The 18,684-nt window shown below is 40.0% G+C and overlaps 1 protein-coding gene across 1 annotated transcript; it reads left to right on the plus strand.

Annotated features, from left to right (window-relative positions):
- Window positions 1-2,773: 2,773 nt before the first annotated feature.
- LOC144667602 (sterile alpha motif domain-containing protein 9-like) lies at window positions 2,774-17,743 on the plus strand. The gene is made up of 2 exons (XM_078529045.1): window positions 2,774-2,841; window positions 12,139-17,743. The coding sequence occupies exons 1-2, from the start codon at window positions 2,838-2,840 to the stop codon at window positions 16,227-16,229; spliced, it is 4,095 nt and encodes a 1,364-aa protein (XP_078385171.1). The 5' UTR covers window positions 2,774-2,837; the 3' UTR covers window positions 16,230-17,743.
- Window positions 17,744-18,684: the final 941 nt, after the last annotated feature.

Below are 18,684 nucleotides of genomic sequence, written 5' to 3' on the forward strand. Positions count from 1 at the left end.
AGGGATGTTACCACAGATTTATTTCGAAATGGTGTGGGAATGGATACACAACTCCTCCCAGGCGCTTGTTTTGGTGTTGTAAACCTCCAGTTAATGGACAGAGACCGTTCAAAAAGTGGCTCTTGATACTTGGGAAATCAAAATGATGACCTTTGCCCACCCTTGCGCCCTGGTAACAGTTATGGAGCCCCTTTGAAAATACGCTCAGGCTTTTGGTAGGTCCTGCTTGGTGTTAACTAGGAGTTGGTGAAAGTCAATGTTCTTTTTGCCTAGTACTTCCCACATGCCTGCCTCCAGCTCCCCTAGCGTGCCTTTGATCAGTGTTCTGATCTATTTCATATTTTATCTTTAGGGAGTATACAGTCAGGAGGACCTGTTTAAGATCACCTTTCTCTAATTCTGGGTGGGTGGCCTTAAACATTTCCTATTTTGTTATGAGGTAAAAGGGGTCGCTGCCCATATCTACCATCGTCCCTAGCTCCTCCTTTACAGCCTAAACCTCAATGGGGTAAGGGACCCATGTATGGTTACGGTGGTGTTTAGGAGACAGCAGCCACCACTGACTGCTATTGGCTGATATGTGCCAGAAGCTGTTGGATTTTAGGTCAACTTGGGACATTCTGCTTCTGGGCATGTAACTGTGTGGTGTTGAGCCAACCCCCTCAAAACCTCCTTTGCACCTTTTAACTCCTCACTAAGAATTAATTTCTGCCTATAATGCAATATTTTGTTCTAGTATTTGTTCTACTTTTTCCTTATATAACGCTGGGTGTCATGCACCTCCTGCTTGAGGTGTAACTGCTTGTGCAGGACAGGATTGCTTTCATACCAACCATTGCTTTCTTTTTCATAACTTATCAACATGTCCCTTTGAATCTTTTTAAAAATTTAACTGTAAGGCGCATATTTGTGCCCCGCATGTTAACCCTTCTTGCCCCCTTTTTAAATTAAGCTTGTGTTTCTGATGTCATGAACACTGAATTTTACAAGACAATTATGTTTTAAGATGTCCCTTTAAATCAAAAGTGAAAGAGAATTTTGCAAAGGGTGTAACTGGAATTCCTATTAAACACCTGACTTCAGAGAAGTGGCCATATGGTCCCAGGTTGCCATGGGGAGAGAGCTTAAATCGAAACCTATTGAGGTGTTGAGTGGTAGTATCTTACAGAACAGAAGAAAAGTTTCTGCTGAGACACACAGGTAAAAAAATATCTGCTGCTGTGAAAAAAGCAGGAATGCCTTAAAGGGCTCCGTTTCTGTTAAAAGGAAAGGATACAGAACGGACGGGGCTCGTGAAGATTGAAGGAATGGGGAGCCGAGGTGTGCCTTAATGATAACTGGATCTGGAAAAATCAGGTAGAGTGATAAACTCGCTAGTGAATTTGTATTCCACAATCCTAACATCAAAGGAACCTGTGGCTGTGGAGAAAGTTTTCACGTTTGACTGAAACCAACAATGTAAGATGAACACTAATGTGGACGTTGTGTGTTTGAGGCGCTGATCTTTCCTTTAGACTATTGAGTGTAGCTGAACCTTTGTTTTAATGAAGAGTGAACAATTGACACAGGAAATTCTGACTTGGCATGGTGGGGAGAGGTCAACCTCTGCTGGAAAGATGGGAGTGACTTTGAGATTGTCCCTTTAATGCTACACATCTGGTAGATGTAAGACATAGAGTAACAGAGTTGTATAAGACATATTTTACTTGTGTCAGTTAATGCAAAACATACGTTTTTCTTTAGTTTGATATGTCTGCTGCCTGTTAATTAATGTTTGATCTAAAAACAAAAAGCTAAAAGCTACTGCGGATGCTGGAAATCCAAAACAAAAACAGAATTACCTGGAAAAACTCAGCAGGTCTGGCAGCATTTTTTTTCTTCTCCACCGATGCTGCCAGACCTGCTGAGTTTTTCCAGGTAATTCTGTTAATGTTTGATCTATGTTGATTTAGTTTGTTTGTTGCAGTCTTAAAAAGTTAATTCTTGTCCTATGGTCATTTCCATTGGTCATTTGGGAAATTCATCTCTTTTAAATATTAGCAGTCCCTACAGGAATTGTAACACTGGACATCCTCAGAAAGTCTACTGAGAATGCAATTGTGATCCCCATCACTTATTGCTAAAATTCCCAGGATGTCTTTCTCTCCACATGTGCCTGCTTTCTCTGCCAAACTGTCTTTCAACTGTTCCCTATGAAATACCAATGCCATTATACTTCTGGTTTTACTTAATCAAAACTTTTCTAATGTTTCCTACCACTGTCAACAATACTCACAATGCATTTAACAAAGATTGTTGCTTCTCACAATCTAAGTTTATGATTCCGATTACTGCTGTGAATCCCACTTCTGACACCATTGTAAGATTTGGTTTAGGATTCACAGATCCCATATTTCTTCTGAGGTGATCTTATTCAAAGAAGAGCAAGCTAACTGAGCCAGTGTTCTGGCTAACATTTATTTCTCAACCTGCAGTTGATCTTCTCATTTATCATATTGCTGTTTGCAGGAGCTTGCTGTGTGCAAATTGACCACCATGTTTCTTATAGCACAGTACTTCAAAAGTACTTCATTGGCTGTAAAGCACATTTGGAAGTCCTGAGGCTGTGAATGACACTACACGAGTTATTTTGTTCTTTTCTTTCTATATTGCAGTTTGTGAACAAAACGTAAATGAGCACTGGCTTCCAAAGAAAATGTATTTTTGTACAGTTAGTAGAAATACAGAGAGGTCAGTTATGTCAATTGGGTAGTTCCACACTAATATTTTTCTGTTTGATTTTTCAAATCAGGATCTATTGCTGAAACCATATTTGCTGGGTCACTGAAAAAACAGGAATGGGTAAGTACACTTGTTAAAGTTCTTAGCCTCAGTAATGTAAGCACAATTTTTGATGTAGAAGTATGTATAGAACATTCTCTAAGTTCAACAGGCTGGAGGGGAGGAAGGATATAATTGATCGCAAAATGGATTATACAGAAAACTTAAAGTGATAGAAAATGTCGTTGCTTTGAAAGCGTGTTAAAGGGTTGATTTTTCTGATAGTAAACATCAAGGAGATTTGACCTGAGGTGTTGAGCTACCTCAGCCTTTTCAGTCACACAGTTTACCAGTTAACACCAATGTTTACTGAACACTGTAAGTAGTGCAGTTTTCTTTCTAAAACTAAAGTACTTGATTATATGACATTTTTGAAGTTCCTCATACAACATTCAGATTTTTGGAGATAAAAACAAAAAGCTAAAAGCTACTGCGGATGCTGGAAATCCAAAACAAAAACAGAATTACCTGGAAAAACTCAGCAGGTCTGGCAGCATCGGCGGAGAAGAAAAGAGTTGACGTTTCGAGTCCTCATGACCCTTCAGCAGAACTGAGTAAAGTTAGGAGAGAGGTGAAATATAAGCTGGTTTAAGGTGGGTGGAGAGAAGTTGTGGGCTGGGGGGGGGGTGGGGGTGGGGGTGGGGGGGTGTTGGGGGTGGTTGTAGGGACAAGCAAGCAGTGATAGGAGCAGATAATCAAAAGATGTCACAGACAAAGGAACAAAGACGTGTTAAAGGTGGTGATATTATCTAAGAGAATGTGCTAATTAAGAATGGATGGCAGGACAATCAAGGTACAGCTCTAGTGGGGGTGGGGTGGAAAGACTGACAGGGCATTACAGTTATAGATTTAAAAATAATGGAAATAGGTGGGAAAAGAAAAATCTATATAAATTATTGGAAAAATCAAAAGGGAGGGGGAAGAAACAGAAAGGGGGTGGGGATGGGGGGAGGGAGTTCAAGATCTAAAGTTGTTGAATTCAATATTCAGTCCGGAAGGCTGTAAAGTGCCTAGTCGGAAGATGAGGTGCTGTTCCTCCAGTTTGCGTTGGTATTCACTGGAACAATGCAGCAAGCCAAGGACAGACATGTGGGCAAGAGAACAGGGTGGAGTGTTAAAATGGCAAGTGACAGGGAGGTTTGGGTCTTTCTTGCGGACAGACCGCAGGTGTTCTGCAAAGCGGTCGCCCAGTTTACGTTTGGTCTCTCCAAACTGGCTTCGCCTGGTTTCAGCTTATCTCCTGAAACCCTTATTCATGCCTTTGTTACCTCTAGATTTGACTAATCTAATGCACACCTGGCTGGTTTTCCATGTTCCACTGTAAATGTGAGGTTACCTAAAATTCTGCTCCCTTAGTCTTAACTCGCACCAAATCCCATTTACCTATTACCCTTGTGCCCACTGACCTACAATGGCTCCCAGTCAAACAACATCTTGATTTTAAGTTTCTTGTCCTTATTTTCAAATTTTCCCATGGCCTCATCCCTCCCTATGTCTACAATCTCCTCCAGCCCCACAATCCTCCGAGATATCTGCAGTCATTTAATTTTGGCCTCTTTAGCACTGATGGTTTTAATTGCTCCGCCACTGGTGGCCATGCTTTCAGTTGCCAAAGCCTCAAGCCCTGAAATTCCCAACCCCCATCAACCTCTCCACCTCTCTACATTGCTTTCCTCCTTTAAGGGGAAAAGAGGTGTTGTGTGGCACGACCACCGTGCTAAATGGAATAGATTTCAAACAGATCTAGCAATTCAAAACTGGACAACCATGAGGTGCTGTGGGCCATCAGCAGCAGCAGAATTGTACTTGAACACAATCTGTAACCTCATGGCCCGGCATATCCCCCATTCTACCATTATAATCAAGCCAGGGGATCAACCCTAGTTCAATGAAGAGTGCAAGAGGGCATGCCAGGAGCAACACCAGGTATACCTAAAAATGAGTCAACTTTGTGAAGCTACAACACTTGTATGACAAACAGCTGAAGCAGCATGCGAAAGACAGAGCTGAGTGATCCCACAGCCAACGGATCAGTTCTAAGCTCTGCAGTCCTGCCACATCCAGTCGTGAATGGTGGAGGACAATTAAACAACTCACTGCAGGAGGAGGCTCCACAAATATCCCCATCCTCAATGACGGGGAAGCTGAGCACGTCAGTGCAAAAGATAAGGCTGAAGCATTTGCATCTTTAGCCAGAAGTGCCGAGTGGATGATCCATCTCAGCCTCCTCCTGAGGTCCCCAGCTTCACAGATGCCAGTCTTCAGCCAATTCGATTAATTCCACGTGATATTAAGAAACAGCTGAAGGGACTGGATACTGCAAAGGCTATGGGCCCTGACAACATTCTGGCAATAGTACTGAAGACTTGTACTCCAGAATTTGCTGTGCCCCTAGCCAAGCTGTTCCAGTACAGCTACAACATTAGCATCTACCCGGCAATGTGGAAAATTGCCCAGGGATGTCCTGCCCACAAAAAGCAGGACAAATCCAACCTGGCTAATTTATTGCCCCATCAGTCTACTCTCAAAGACCAGCAAAGTGATGGAAGGTGTCGTCAACAGTGTTATCAAATGGCACTTACTCAGCAATAACCTGCTCACTGACCCTTAATTTAGGTTCTGCCAGGGCTACTTAGCTCCTGACCTCAACAGCCTCATCAAGAGATGAGGTGAGAGTGACTGCCCTTGACATCAAGGCAGCATTTGACCCAGTGTGGCATCAAGGAGCCCTGGCAAAACTGGAGTCAATGGGAATCAGGGGGAAAACTCTCTGCTCTCTGGAGTCATACCTAGCCTAAAGGAAGATGGTTGTGGTTGTTGGCGGCCAATCATCTCAGTCCCATGGCATCACCGCAGGAATTCCTCAGGATAGTGTGCTATGCTCAAACACTTTCAGCTGCTTCGTCAATGACCTTACTTCCATCGTAAGGTCAGAAGTGGGGATGTTTGTGGATAATTGCACAACGTTCAGTACCATTCGTGACTCCTCAGATACTAAAGCAGTTTAAGTCCAAATGCAGCAAGACCTGGACAATATCCAGGCTTGGGCTGATAAGTGGCAAATAACATTTGTGTCACATCAGTGTCAGGAAATGACCATCTCTAATAAGAGAGAATCTAACCATCTTCCATTGACATTCAATGGCATTACAATTGCTGAATTCCCCGCTATCAACATCCTGGGGGTTACCATTGACCAGAAACTGAACTGGACTAGCCATATAAATATTATAGCTTCAAGAGCAGGTCAGAGGCTGGGAATTCTGCAGCGAGTAACTCACCTCCTGACTCCCCAAACCCTGTCCACCATCTACAAGGCACGGTCAGGGATGTATTATGACTGCAGCTGATATTAATGCTGAGCAAGCCAGATCTCAGTTTGATTCAGCTGATCGTAAGTTTTTTTTCTGTATTGTAGAATCAAGGAGTGAAAGCTACTGAACACAAAAGCACAGGGCTCCAGTGATAACTTTTAAAATTTGAAGAATTAAAATAGTTATTAAAAGAAAAGGAAAAACAAAATAAAATTTAAATACTCAAGATAAAAAATACACAGTTAGAAAAAAACCTTACAAAATAACCCCCAAAATGTTTTATCAAAGGTACACAATAAAACTATCTTTTTGGCAACAGCCCTTATAGATTCTTAACCAGAAAATCCAGGAAATATTACCCAAACCGAGAAATTGCTTTCACTTTAAGCAGAAGTACAATCCACGACTTCCCAGACCTAATCCATGCTGACATGGGTTCTCCAAAGGAAGATTTAAATAAAACTGTTTCTCAGGACAAATGTTTCTCAGGACAAATATTCTCCGGGCCCAAAACAATTGTTTGTTGTGAGTGTGGCCGCGTCGGTACTATTGAAGAGTTGATCAGCAGACACTTCTTAGGTGGAAACTTCTAGTTTATCTACAAAGATACTCAGCAGCAACTACATATGTGCTTTAACTTCAACCTCTATCTCTACACTACTAACCAGAGAGGTAGCCCACGCTACTCTCCTATTGGGTACTAAAGATCATGTGATCCTCCTTAACAGGCAGTATTCTTAAAGGATATATTACACACTAAATAAAATTATAATTACCACATCCCTCCCCCTTTACTCAGATATACATTTTATATTTACAAGTACAAATTTCTCAAGACAACAAAATATTTACACTGGTAAGTAATTTACAAGTTCAGTCTTTCAGGTGGTTTCCTTATGCGTGTGGAACATCTCAGCTTTACAACTTCAGATTCTTTGTCAGGTACCTCCTTTTCAGGAGTTGCCTGAACATCAGGTGCGTCAGTGGGCACCTGAAGTTCTGTATCCTCAGCTCTTACAGGAACATCAGACATGTCTGTATTGGGTTGAGTACTGTCAACAGGAAATGCTGGCCTGGTCATGATCACTGGTGAAATCAATTCTTGGTGATTTGTTTCTCTCTTCCTTAGATGATCCACATGTCTCGGTATGACTTGGCCTTCCACCTCCACGTGGTAAGATAGAGGTTCAGTCACTACACCTATTTCACCCGGTAAACACTTTGGACTTTCTCCAAAGTTCTTCACATATACCATCTCTCCCACAGTAAATTTCCTCTCATGAGTATGCCAGTCATGTCTAGTTTTCTGGCTTTTCCGACTCCTTTCCACTTTCCCCTCTATATGGCATTATTAAGCTCAATCTCATCCTGAGACGGCGTTTCATCAATAACGCCGCAGGTGTGATGCCTGTTGTTGTGTGGTGGTCCTGTAATGGAAAAGAAAGTGTGCCAGCTTGGTTCCTACGGAATCTCCAGTTAGCTTCTTCATGCCTGCCTTGAATGTTTGAACTGCCCTTTCGGCCGGTCCATTTGAGGAAGGGTGGTGTGGTAAAGTTTTTACATACGTGATACTGTTGAGACTGATAAACCATTGAAACTCAGCACTTGTAAATGCCATGCCATTATCAAAAATGACTACTTCTGGTTGTCTGTTAATGGCAAAACTTTGATGTAGCTTCTCAATTGTAGCAGAAGGCGTTGATGACTTCACCTCATATATGTCCATCCATTTTGAGTGGGCATTGACAATGGGCAGAAACATTGTTTCCATGAAAGTTCCCACATAGTCAATGTGTAATTGCACCCATAGTCTTCCTGGCCACTCCCAAGGGTGTAACGGAGCTGTTGAATGTAACTTTTGCAGTTGCTGACATTGCACCAATTCTTCACTAAACTCTCTAATTCACCATCCATCCCAGGCCACCACAGGTAGCCTGTTTGCTATGGTTTTCATTTGGTATATTGCTGGATGTGCACTGTGTAGTTCAATTAAAAGTGGCTCCCTTCCCTTTGGAGGTACTATCACTCGTGCTCCCCACAATAAGATGCCATCCTGGCTGGTTATTTCATGTCTTTTGTTGGAGTACAGCTTCATTTCATCAGATACAGACTCTTGTGACCAACCATGTAGCACTTGTTCTCGTACTAGAGATAGGATTGGGTCCCAACTTGTCCAGTCTCTGATCTTTCGAGCACATACCGGCGAGGAATCTACGAAATTTAACAATAAACCAAGTTCTTGTGGAACGCGACGTGCTCATCATTTCCTTGTAAAGGCAAACGACTCAGTGCATCAGTGTTTGCGATTTGATTGCCAGGCCTGTATACAAAAGTGTACTCGTATGCTGCCAGGACTAACGTCTTATTTGTGTTTCTGTGTCTTCCTTCTATGTGCCTTATTCTTTCTAGCACTGACTTTAATCTTGGCCTTCTTTTTGACTTCAATATTGGCCAGACTATTTTCAGATGCAAGCGCGATTTGAGTGAGCTCAATGGTTGAGTCTTCCAAAATTTCATCATCTTAGAAAATTTGCCTCCAAAGCCTCTTTGGCTTCACGCAGCTGATTCTTCTGCTCTTCCATCTCTTTTTTGTATTTGTTGCTGCCTCCTGGAAAATTGAGCATTGTTGTGTCTTCTCTGTCAACTCATCCTTCAGTTTATTCAGAGAAGTGCTGAATTCTTTCTGTTTCTCTTTGTACTTATCCAGAGGTACAAACTTCCAGAGGTACAGTACAAACTGAGGGAATCTTCTATTGTGTGAAGCTCTTTCAGCAGGTTTTCTTTTTCCTTTCGAAGGCTGCTTACCTTATCTCAAACTCTGTCATCAAGCAGGGCCTCTTTGAGTTTCTTCTGCTGTTCTTCCAGGTTTTGGCTTAAGACAGCCTACGTTTCTTCAGGTTGTTGAATCCTTACACATTCCTTTTCCAAAACAGGAACGCTTCAGCTTCCTTTTGGAATCTCAGTGGCCAATCAAGGTTGATTCCCCTCAGCCAGTTTTACCCTAGGAGTCTTGGTCGTCTGCCTCTCAATACCAACACTGGCAGCTTTACTGATTGGCTTCCACAATGGACAGTTACTCTACTTATGCCTCTTGACTTGAATATCTTCACCCATGTATGTTTTTAATTGGTCAGTCGTTTCTTCTAAATTTAATTGATGTTCCCCGTTATTCAGATATCTGAAGGTATGTTCCCCAATTACTGTAGTGGAAGCTTCTGTGTCCGCTTCCACTCTAACAGGTCTGCCAATTACTTTCACTGTTACAAATATTGGTTCTGACTTTCCAACTTTCAGATTAAACAATGAGTAAATATCTGAATTTGTTGTTTCAGGCTCTTCTACATCATACATCTCACTGTGTTTTTTCTTTTCTTTAAAAGCCTGCCTAAATTTTTCCTTGCACTGCCTCACTATATGTCCACTTCTGTGACAATAATAACATTCAATTTTTTTAAACTGCCAATTGTTAAAAGACTGCTTGTTCCACCTCTATTGAAATTATTCTTTGTTTTCGCTGCTAAGTCATTTAAAATTTTTTTCCAGCTCGTCGGGGCTGTTTCCCACTTCAAGGCATTTTTGCGCCCTTTTTGGCTGAGGTTTCCTGCCCGATGTGGAGGACAGCACCATTTTGCATGCCTTGTATGTCTTTTGAATCTCTTACTGCGCTTTCCATGGCCAGTGCTATCTCTAGCACCTTCTTGAAATCCAAATTTGCTTTGGACAATAACCTCTTCTGAATCATGTCTTCATTCACACAGCACACTAAATGACCCCTGAGCATGTTGTTTAGAGATGTACCAAATTCACAATGTTTCATTAACAGCTTCAAACTTGCCACATAACTTGCAACTGTATCCCCTGGGACTCTACTTCTCAAGTTAAACTTGAACCTTTGCATTGTTACTGAGGGTTTTGATTCGTAATGACCCTTCACAAGGTCCACCAATTCATCAAAATGTTTTGAATCTGGGGCACTGGGTGCCGTCAACCTTTGAATCAAGCCATAGGTTTTATTCCCACATGTACTTAAGAGGATCGCTCACCTCTTCTCTTCCCCCATAATCTCATTCACTTGAAAAAAGAACATGAGGCATTCAATGTAATGAAACCAATCGTCTGTGGCTGGATCAAAAGGATCAATTCTTCTGGATTGCGGAAGGGATTGAGAGGGAATTACTTCTTAAATTCTTAATGGAGCTTCTACTTACAATTACTGGGCGACGTACAGTGCCGATTTTGTTTCACTTGATTTCTTCTGTTACCCTTGTTTTATCCTCAGTGCCAGTTTGTTGTGAGTTGTGGCCGAGTTGGTATTATTGATAGGGCTGATCAGCAGGCACTTCTTAGGTGGAAACTTTTAGTTTATTTACAAAGGTACTCAACAGCAACTATATGTGTACTTTCACTTCAAACTCTATCTCTACACTACTAACTACTGAGTATAGATAGCCTGTGCTACTCTCCTATTGGGTTCTAAAGATCATGTGACCCTCCTTAACAAGCATTATTCTTAAAGTTATATTACACATTAAATAAAGCCATAATTACCACAGTTGTTTTCTTTAATTTAAAGATTTTCACAGCCTTTCAGCACACTCCAAAACACCAGAGTTGGCTTTCAGTGGGACCACCCCCACAACAACCACTACAGCTGAAACCCTGTTTTCATAAATAACTTTTCACTCCTTTCATCTTAGTTCTGTATTATCTTTAAATGTCTCTTTGAAAACTCATGCTCCCAAATATCAAAACCTTTCCTGTTCCTATTTTACCTCTATTTCGGGTCAATAAAATTTAAAACGCCTGCCCCTATTTACTCACAAATCTCCTGTAAAATGCAAATGTTCTTTAGTACTTTTGAGATTTCTTTGAATTGAACAGCTACAAAGCAATTTCAAATCTCATCCCCCAAATGCTAATTTCAGATCTACTCTGTTTCCTTGTAAGTTAACAACCGCCATAAGGCCTCATTACAAAATGCAAGATAATAACAACTTCAACCTTTCATCCCTTAGATATCACAGGCAATCTGATTCCAACAACCTTACCTTTGATTAACCCTGGACACACACAGACACAGCTTATCCTGACCTATACAGACAATATGCGTAAACAAAGAGATATAAAAATATACACATATCATCACAAATGTGATGGAATACTCTCCATGTGCCTGAATGAGTGCAGTTCCAACAACACTCAAGAAGTTTGACACTATCAGGACAAAGCAACCTGATTGATTGGCACCCCATTCACCACCTGCAACATCCACTCTCCACCACTGACACGTAGTGGCAGCAGTGTGTACCATCTACAAAATGAACTGCAGAACTCACCAAGGCCCCTTTGCTTGCACCTTCCAAACCTGAACTCTACCACCTAGAAGGACAAGGACAGCAGATGCATGAGAACAATAACACCTGCAAGTTCCCCTCCAAATTACACACTATCCTGACTTGGAACTATATCACCGTTCCTTCACTGTCGCTGTCTCCATAACCTGGAACTCCCTCCCAAACAGCAGTGTGTGTGTACCTACACCACATGGCCTGCAATGGTTCAAGAAGGCGGCTCACCACCACCTTCTCAAGGGCAATTAGGGATGGGCAATAAATGCTCGCCTAGCCAGCAATGCCCTCATCCCATGAAAGAATAAAAAAAAGACACTCCTTAAAATCCACCTGTTTAACTAAGTCATTGGTCATCTGACCTAATATTTCCTTAAGTGTTTCAGTGTCATATTTTATTTAATAATGCTCCTTTGAAGAGCTTTGATTATCTTTATTTTATTATCTTTTATTATCTTCAAGGGTGCTAAAGTAATGTAAATTTTTCTTGTAATATTTCAAATAATGAAGAAACTGAAAGGTCAGATTCAGCATTACAATTACCGGGTAAAAGTGATTTTATTTTGCAACTGTTAAATTAACAGTGCAAACTTACTTTCATTGAGCAGTTTGTTCATTTGATTTTTCAGACATTAATACAGCATTTTATTTCTCAGAGAAACGCCCAGATGAAGTAGCTCATTTGAATGGGGCAGAAACAGCTTCTACTGTCCTGGAGGAGAAACCGAGAGCTTACATTCAGTGCAACCCCCATCCTTTTGACAAAGAAGATGCAGAATTTAAATATGTAAGAGGCAATGTACTCCCACCAGAAACGGGTGGGAAAAATTTAATTATTCCATGTCATGAGTTTAAATCTTTTCAGCTTGCTGCAAGGAGAGATGAGTTTGAGCAGAAAATAAAATTTGCAAAAGAGGTTGCTAAATTTGCAGCTGCATGTATGAACTGTAGAACCAATGGGACAATTCATTTTGGAGTTGAGGATGGTCGAGAATATGCACATGGTGAGATAGTGGGTGTTCCTGTCCACAAGAAAGAACTTTTTGTTGAGGCACGAGACAAGTATGTCATAAAGTGCTTTTTAGAAAAGTATCAAGCCGATGCTGAATGTTCAATTCGTCCACCAAGGTTTGTTGAAGTGATTGGTGATGATACTGGAGAGCAGAGTTTTGTGATTGAAGTTGACATTGTTCCAACATTATCAGTGGTGAAAGAGACTTTTTATTTAGTGAGACTTCCTAACCTCCAAATGTCCAAAAGGCGTCCCTCAATCTACAAAAGAGAAGGAGCTGCTTCAATTTGTGTAGCTAAAATTGTAGAAATGCCCGAGTATGTTCGTGAGAGAGATTTTGAAAGAGAAAGAGCAGAGCGCAATGATGAGCTTTCCAATGATGATGTGTACAGGAAACTATCTGAACTGTTCACCAGTATAAAGGAACACATGAATAATGAAATGAAGTACATTCTAGTCACTGACAGTTGCAAAAAGGAAGACTTAGAGAATCTCAGATTTTTGCTAGGAATGAAATTTTTCTGTGTTTTAGATTTTGACCCCAATTCTAAGGTGCAAGGTTTATGTAGTCTATACCCTAAAGCTAGTCCTTATTTCTTAGAAGATTGCATCACTGAAAGTAATTCATTGGCTGATTATCTAATGAAGGGTTCATTTCATCAAACTAGCTGGATATTTTGCAATGGGCAAAACGACAGTGGTGGGCAAAAACCTTATGATTCAAAAACATGGATGGAAACCAGAAGGGAGCATCTGGTAAAGATGATATCGCAAATCTGCAATACAATCCTTCCCCTAGGGACTTTTGAGGTACTCTTTCTTTTGCTGTCACCAGCAAATCAGCTACTAGCACAGGCATTTCATGAATTCTATGCTGGAATGAATGGCAGAAATAACATAAAATGCATTGCGGAAAACAGAGAAAATTACAATAGCTGGGCAAATCTTTTTCAGAAAACATGTAATAGAGAGACTCTTAACAACCTGAGTATTGTAGGAACAAAGCTTAGCCATTTAGACAGCATGATTCAGACCATACAATCTTCAGGACTAAGTGTCAAGCAATTGCTGTGTGATGGCACAAAGTATGAAGATCTGCTACCTTGTATTGAAGTACTGAGATCAGATGAGTGCAGCTGTATAAATGTTGATGCAAGTGATGAAGAGTGGCAGACGGAAATCAGAGACAAGGAAATGCATTTTTACAAAGGTGGTAAAGTCAGCTGGATGAATTTCTGGCTTGCTGAGAATGGACATTGTGGGAAAATTATAAAAAGAGATGCATATGAAAGAGTGAATAACCATCTGAATCAAGTGTTAGAAACAGCAGATTCAAAGGAATCGGTAATCACTTTAACAATAAGTCACCAACCTGGCAGTGGAGGGAGTACTGTGGCTCATCACATCCTTTGGGACTTCAGGAAAAGACTTACATGTGCAACTGTCAACACATCACAACCTGTAAAATCTATCTGTGATAAGGCAAAAAAGTTACAGAACAATGAAGAGAATGGCAAGAATTTGCCAGTGCTTCTGCTTGTTGAAGATTGTGATGAGGAATACATTGAGGAATTGAAAATCCATCTGGGACGAGCAGTTGCTGATTGCCCTTCAAAGCCAAACTTCATTTTACTGCATTGCAAGAGGTCTACATTTGCCAATGCATCTGACATTGTGCATGTTATTTATAAGTTATCAGGCAGGGAAAAAACATTGTTCAATGAGAAACTGAATGATCTTAAGAAGCAAAGTAAGTACAAAGAAAACTCTATCCTTACATTTGTTCTAATGGCCAAAGAATATGATCTAAACTATCTTCAAAAATCTGTGAAGGAACTGCTGGAAAGTATAGATCAGACATCTGGTATTCTTGATCTAATTGGATGCATTGCATTGCTAAATCATTATGTAGAAGATTCATACATTACAGGATCTCAGTGTGAGGCATTCATAAATCAGCGTATTCAAAGTGAAGACCTACAGCACCTTACTTTTGAGAGCATATTAAGGCAAACATCAGGCTGTTTGCTCTCTCGTTTGTATGAACCTGCAACAGAACTCCTGTGTATCAGAATAATACATCGTAAAGTTGCAGAACAAATACTAAATCAGATGAAGGTCCCTCAAAGTCAGACCGTTACCCACCTTCTCGAGAGAAATGAATTTTTCAATTACCAATCCACTACACAAATAGGGAAATTCATTAGGCAACTGTTTCTTAAAAGAAAAGACAATGCAGATCAAGTCAAACTTCCTTTTTCTTCCCTTATTGCGCATATATGTGAAAAAGAGAAAGCAATTATAGCTGAAGATGTTCTGGAAAAAGCTTGTGCACGTTTTGCTAAAGACGCTTTTGTAGCTCAGCAATTTGCTCGATTCTTGTGCCACAAGGAAAAGTTTGAAAAAGCTGAGACATGGGTAAAAAAAGCTCACTCACTACAACCATCCAATTCTTACATTTTACACACTGAAGGTCAAATATATAAGAAATGGTTCTTCAGTTTGGAAGAACAAAACAAACAACAATCTTCTCCACAGAGATTTGGAAAAACAATAGAGCTGGCACTAAAGGCAATTGTTGCTTTCCAGAGTTCCCAGGAAGCATCCAAGTCAGAGACTGACTGGAATAATGCTGGCTATTTCAGTGAAGTAGAGGTTGCATGTCATGTTGTGCAATGTATGCCTTTACTTGACATATTCAAATGCGAGAATGGCTGCCACATAAACCTGGTGAAATATTTACTGACAGATTGGATCCCAGAACAAATAGACACTGCATGGGCCAAGTTTCATGGAAGATTAAAAGGATTACACAACAACATTTGCAAAGCAATGGAATCAATTTATGAACACATGGCCTACTTTCAACCTGACAAACGCACTGAGGAGAAATCTTATGAGAAATTAAGCAAAAGTGAAAAACAATTCTCATATTTCTTCTGTTTCTTCAATGATTCCAGAGACCAGATAGTGAGACAGGAAAACATGAACCATCTGATGCCTACATTAAAATGTCACAAAATTTATTACCTGGGTGGTGGAAGATTCACAAAAATGTTTTCATTGGCTTCTAAAGATCTAATCAAAATAATACAGTTGTGCACTAATGCACAAGGATTTTCTGACAAAAATGATCTACAAAACTACATTTTATCACAGATCGCTTTAGCCATCAATCCTGATGGCTCTTCTGTAGCTAAGATGTTGAAAAAGGAATTTTGTAAGCTTAGCCACCATCTGTGTTTAATGTGTAATCCAGGACAGTCCGCTATCCCATACTTCATACAGATGCTATTGTACTGGCCAGAAGCTGAAGCTGAAGATGACAATGACTCAGCAGAGGAAAACGATAGGTGTTTAATCGATGCATTAAACACCATGAATGACTTGTACAAAGCCAAAATAAAGGATGTCCTGGCTAAGAAAAAACCTACTCACCCTCATTTTTTCTTAGGATCTGGAAGTGGCTTTCGGAGGTTTATCCACAACACATACCTTAGAGAAGATAACCAATGGGAAGTAAATCCAAACGAGCCAAAACGCTTTGAGGGGTGGGCTGAAGGCAACAAGCTTTATGTCCGAGGGCACTGCAGAGAAAGTAAGGTTCCTATCCATCGTGGACCCAAATGTTCGATACCACCTGAGAGCAGAAGAGTTTCATTTTATTTAGGATTTACATTGCGAGGCTGTGTTGCTTATGATATTAAGAATGAGACCGAGGATGGTAATTTGTAATTAGTGGATTGCATTATTTAACTCTTGTCTTATTATTGAGTTAATTGTACTCAGTGCTGTATAGGCAACATTTATTTCTGAACATTGTAATAGAAAATTCACATTATGGTAATATAAAATTTAGGCATTAGAACAATGCAGATTGGGAGCATGTCTGATAGAAATTTAAATTGTTAGAGCTTGGGATAGACTATAGATATATTACATAGATATATTAAAGGGTAGGGTAGATAGAAGCAGACCTCTTCCAGTCATTGAGTGGACTAGAATAGGGGGGGCATGGATATGAGACTGAGTATAAGAGCTTTAGAATAGAGAGAAAGAGGAACTACTTTGCCCAGAAAGTTATAAGACTATGGAATTCCCTATTAGATTCAGACACAATGGCAGAAACTATGTCAGAATTAGCTTGGAAAAATGAAGGGAATTGGGTGAGTAAATGTGATTAGTATTATTTGCTTACATGAAGGGTAAATACTGTCACAGGCAGATTGGGCCAAATGGCCTATGTCTGTTGTAACTGCTATGTATTTCTATGTACAACAACGCATGTAACCTGAAAAGGCCATTTGGACCAAAGAGCCAACAAACCATGTACAAGATGTTGCAATGCTTTATTCAACACATCCTCTCACTTGAATCAAACAATAATCCTTGGTAAAATTTGAATTTGTAGCTGAATGGACTTAAAAATTAAAAACAGAAATTTTTCTGTTTGACCTGTTGAAGATGGATGATACTAGTCTGCATCCTTCTAACTGTATGGACATGAAAGCATGCATGTGTGTTGGGGTGGTTTTCAGATAAACAGCGCTTGTGGAAAATGTTTCTGCCTACTTTGCTGGGATTGCTGTGGTAAATATAAATGTTCATTCTATCCTAATACAAAGGGGACATGTGTGAATAGTAACTGTTTGGAACGATGGCTCTGAAACCCCTCAATGCAAAATGAGAGAATGTCAATTACAAGAGTAATACTGACCCACTAAATAACGTGGTTTAGTCAGTTCATTGTTAATTATGGAGAAGAATAGGTATTCCACTGATTCCTGAAAACCGGCATTTCAAGCCAGGGCACATTTTAGATTTGCTGTTATCATTCCATAAAGTTACCTTTCACGCACCCCTTACATACTTGCCCTTCCCTGTATAGGAACTTATTGGTTTCAGAATGTTTATGTCTTTATTTGAATAGATTTCCTAACTAAATTAACATGATTTCAAATGTGTTAATAAGATTTTTTTTATTTCTTATTGTCAGTGTACTTTAAGGATTGAGCTCTGTATTTTAGCAATGTTTAATGAGCGGGAAAGAAAAGAAATTTGTGAAGTTCTACTATGTTTTAATGCTTTTGGAATCTTGGATTTCAAAATGATATAATCCAAATTGAAAATGTTGTTGGATGTCTTCTTTTTAAAATCTGTATTGATGATTTTCAGCATTGCAAATTATTTGTAAACTATTTCCACTTGGTAACACTTTAGGAATAAACTTTTTTTTGGACATTTGGAAATTGGAATATTTAATTTTTCAGTTATTGGCATATTAATCTTAACAGTGGCAGTATTCTTCACTTACAGTCGATCATATCAATAACTGATCTTACTTATTATTCTTTTCTAACTACAACTGTAATATAAGTCTGATGATAAAATACCATTCATTTCAGCTGCAAAAGATTGCTCCTGCTAATATGAGTTTAAAGGAAAGTGCACAGACCCACATTTTCTCAAAATTCTTAATGTGTTAAATGGAAGGATTCAGACGTCTGTGGCTCACTCAGCCTCCTTGATTTCATCGTGTTCTGCTTTGGATCTCCTGGTTTCAGGCGAGCTGGTAGATCACTGTGTGTAAATTCTTCCACCCACTGTTATCACAAATGGTGACTTTGCATTTACAGGTACTCTCCCCATTCCACAACGAAACCTGATTCAAATGTTAAAACCATCTGCTGTTCCCCTATGGGAAAGGATAGGCTATCTGAATGATAGTTGTTCCCCAAATTATTTTTTTCAGTTGTATATTGCAATTGTATTGAAAAGTAAGAAGGGCCTGGGTTCAAATCCCATGTCAAGACTGCAGCACAAAAATCCAGGCTGACACTTCAGTGCTGAGGGAGTGCTGCACTGCTGGTGCTGCCTTTTGGATGAGATGTTAAACTGAGACCCTGTCTCCAGTCTCAGGTGGACTAAAATATCCCTTGGTGCTATATCAGAGAAAAGTCATTGTGTACTCAGCATAGTAAAAGATTATGTTATCATTATCACACTGCTTCTAGTGGGAGATTGCTGTGCATAAACAGGCTGTCGCATTACTACATTACAACAATGACTACATTTCAAATGTACCTCATTGGTGTTTTTCATTCTTTGAGACATCCTGGGCTTGTTAAAGGTGTTATAGAAATGCAAGTCTTTTTTCAATTGCCAAGGAACATATGGCAACCAAGGTAAC

This window comes from Cetorhinus maximus, chromosome 24 (genome assembly GCF_964194155.1).
Source record: "Cetorhinus maximus chromosome 24, sCetMax3.hap1.1, whole genome shotgun sequence".
Classification (NCBI taxonomy): Eukaryota; Metazoa; Chordata; class Chondrichthyes; order Lamniformes; family Cetorhinidae; genus Cetorhinus; species Cetorhinus maximus.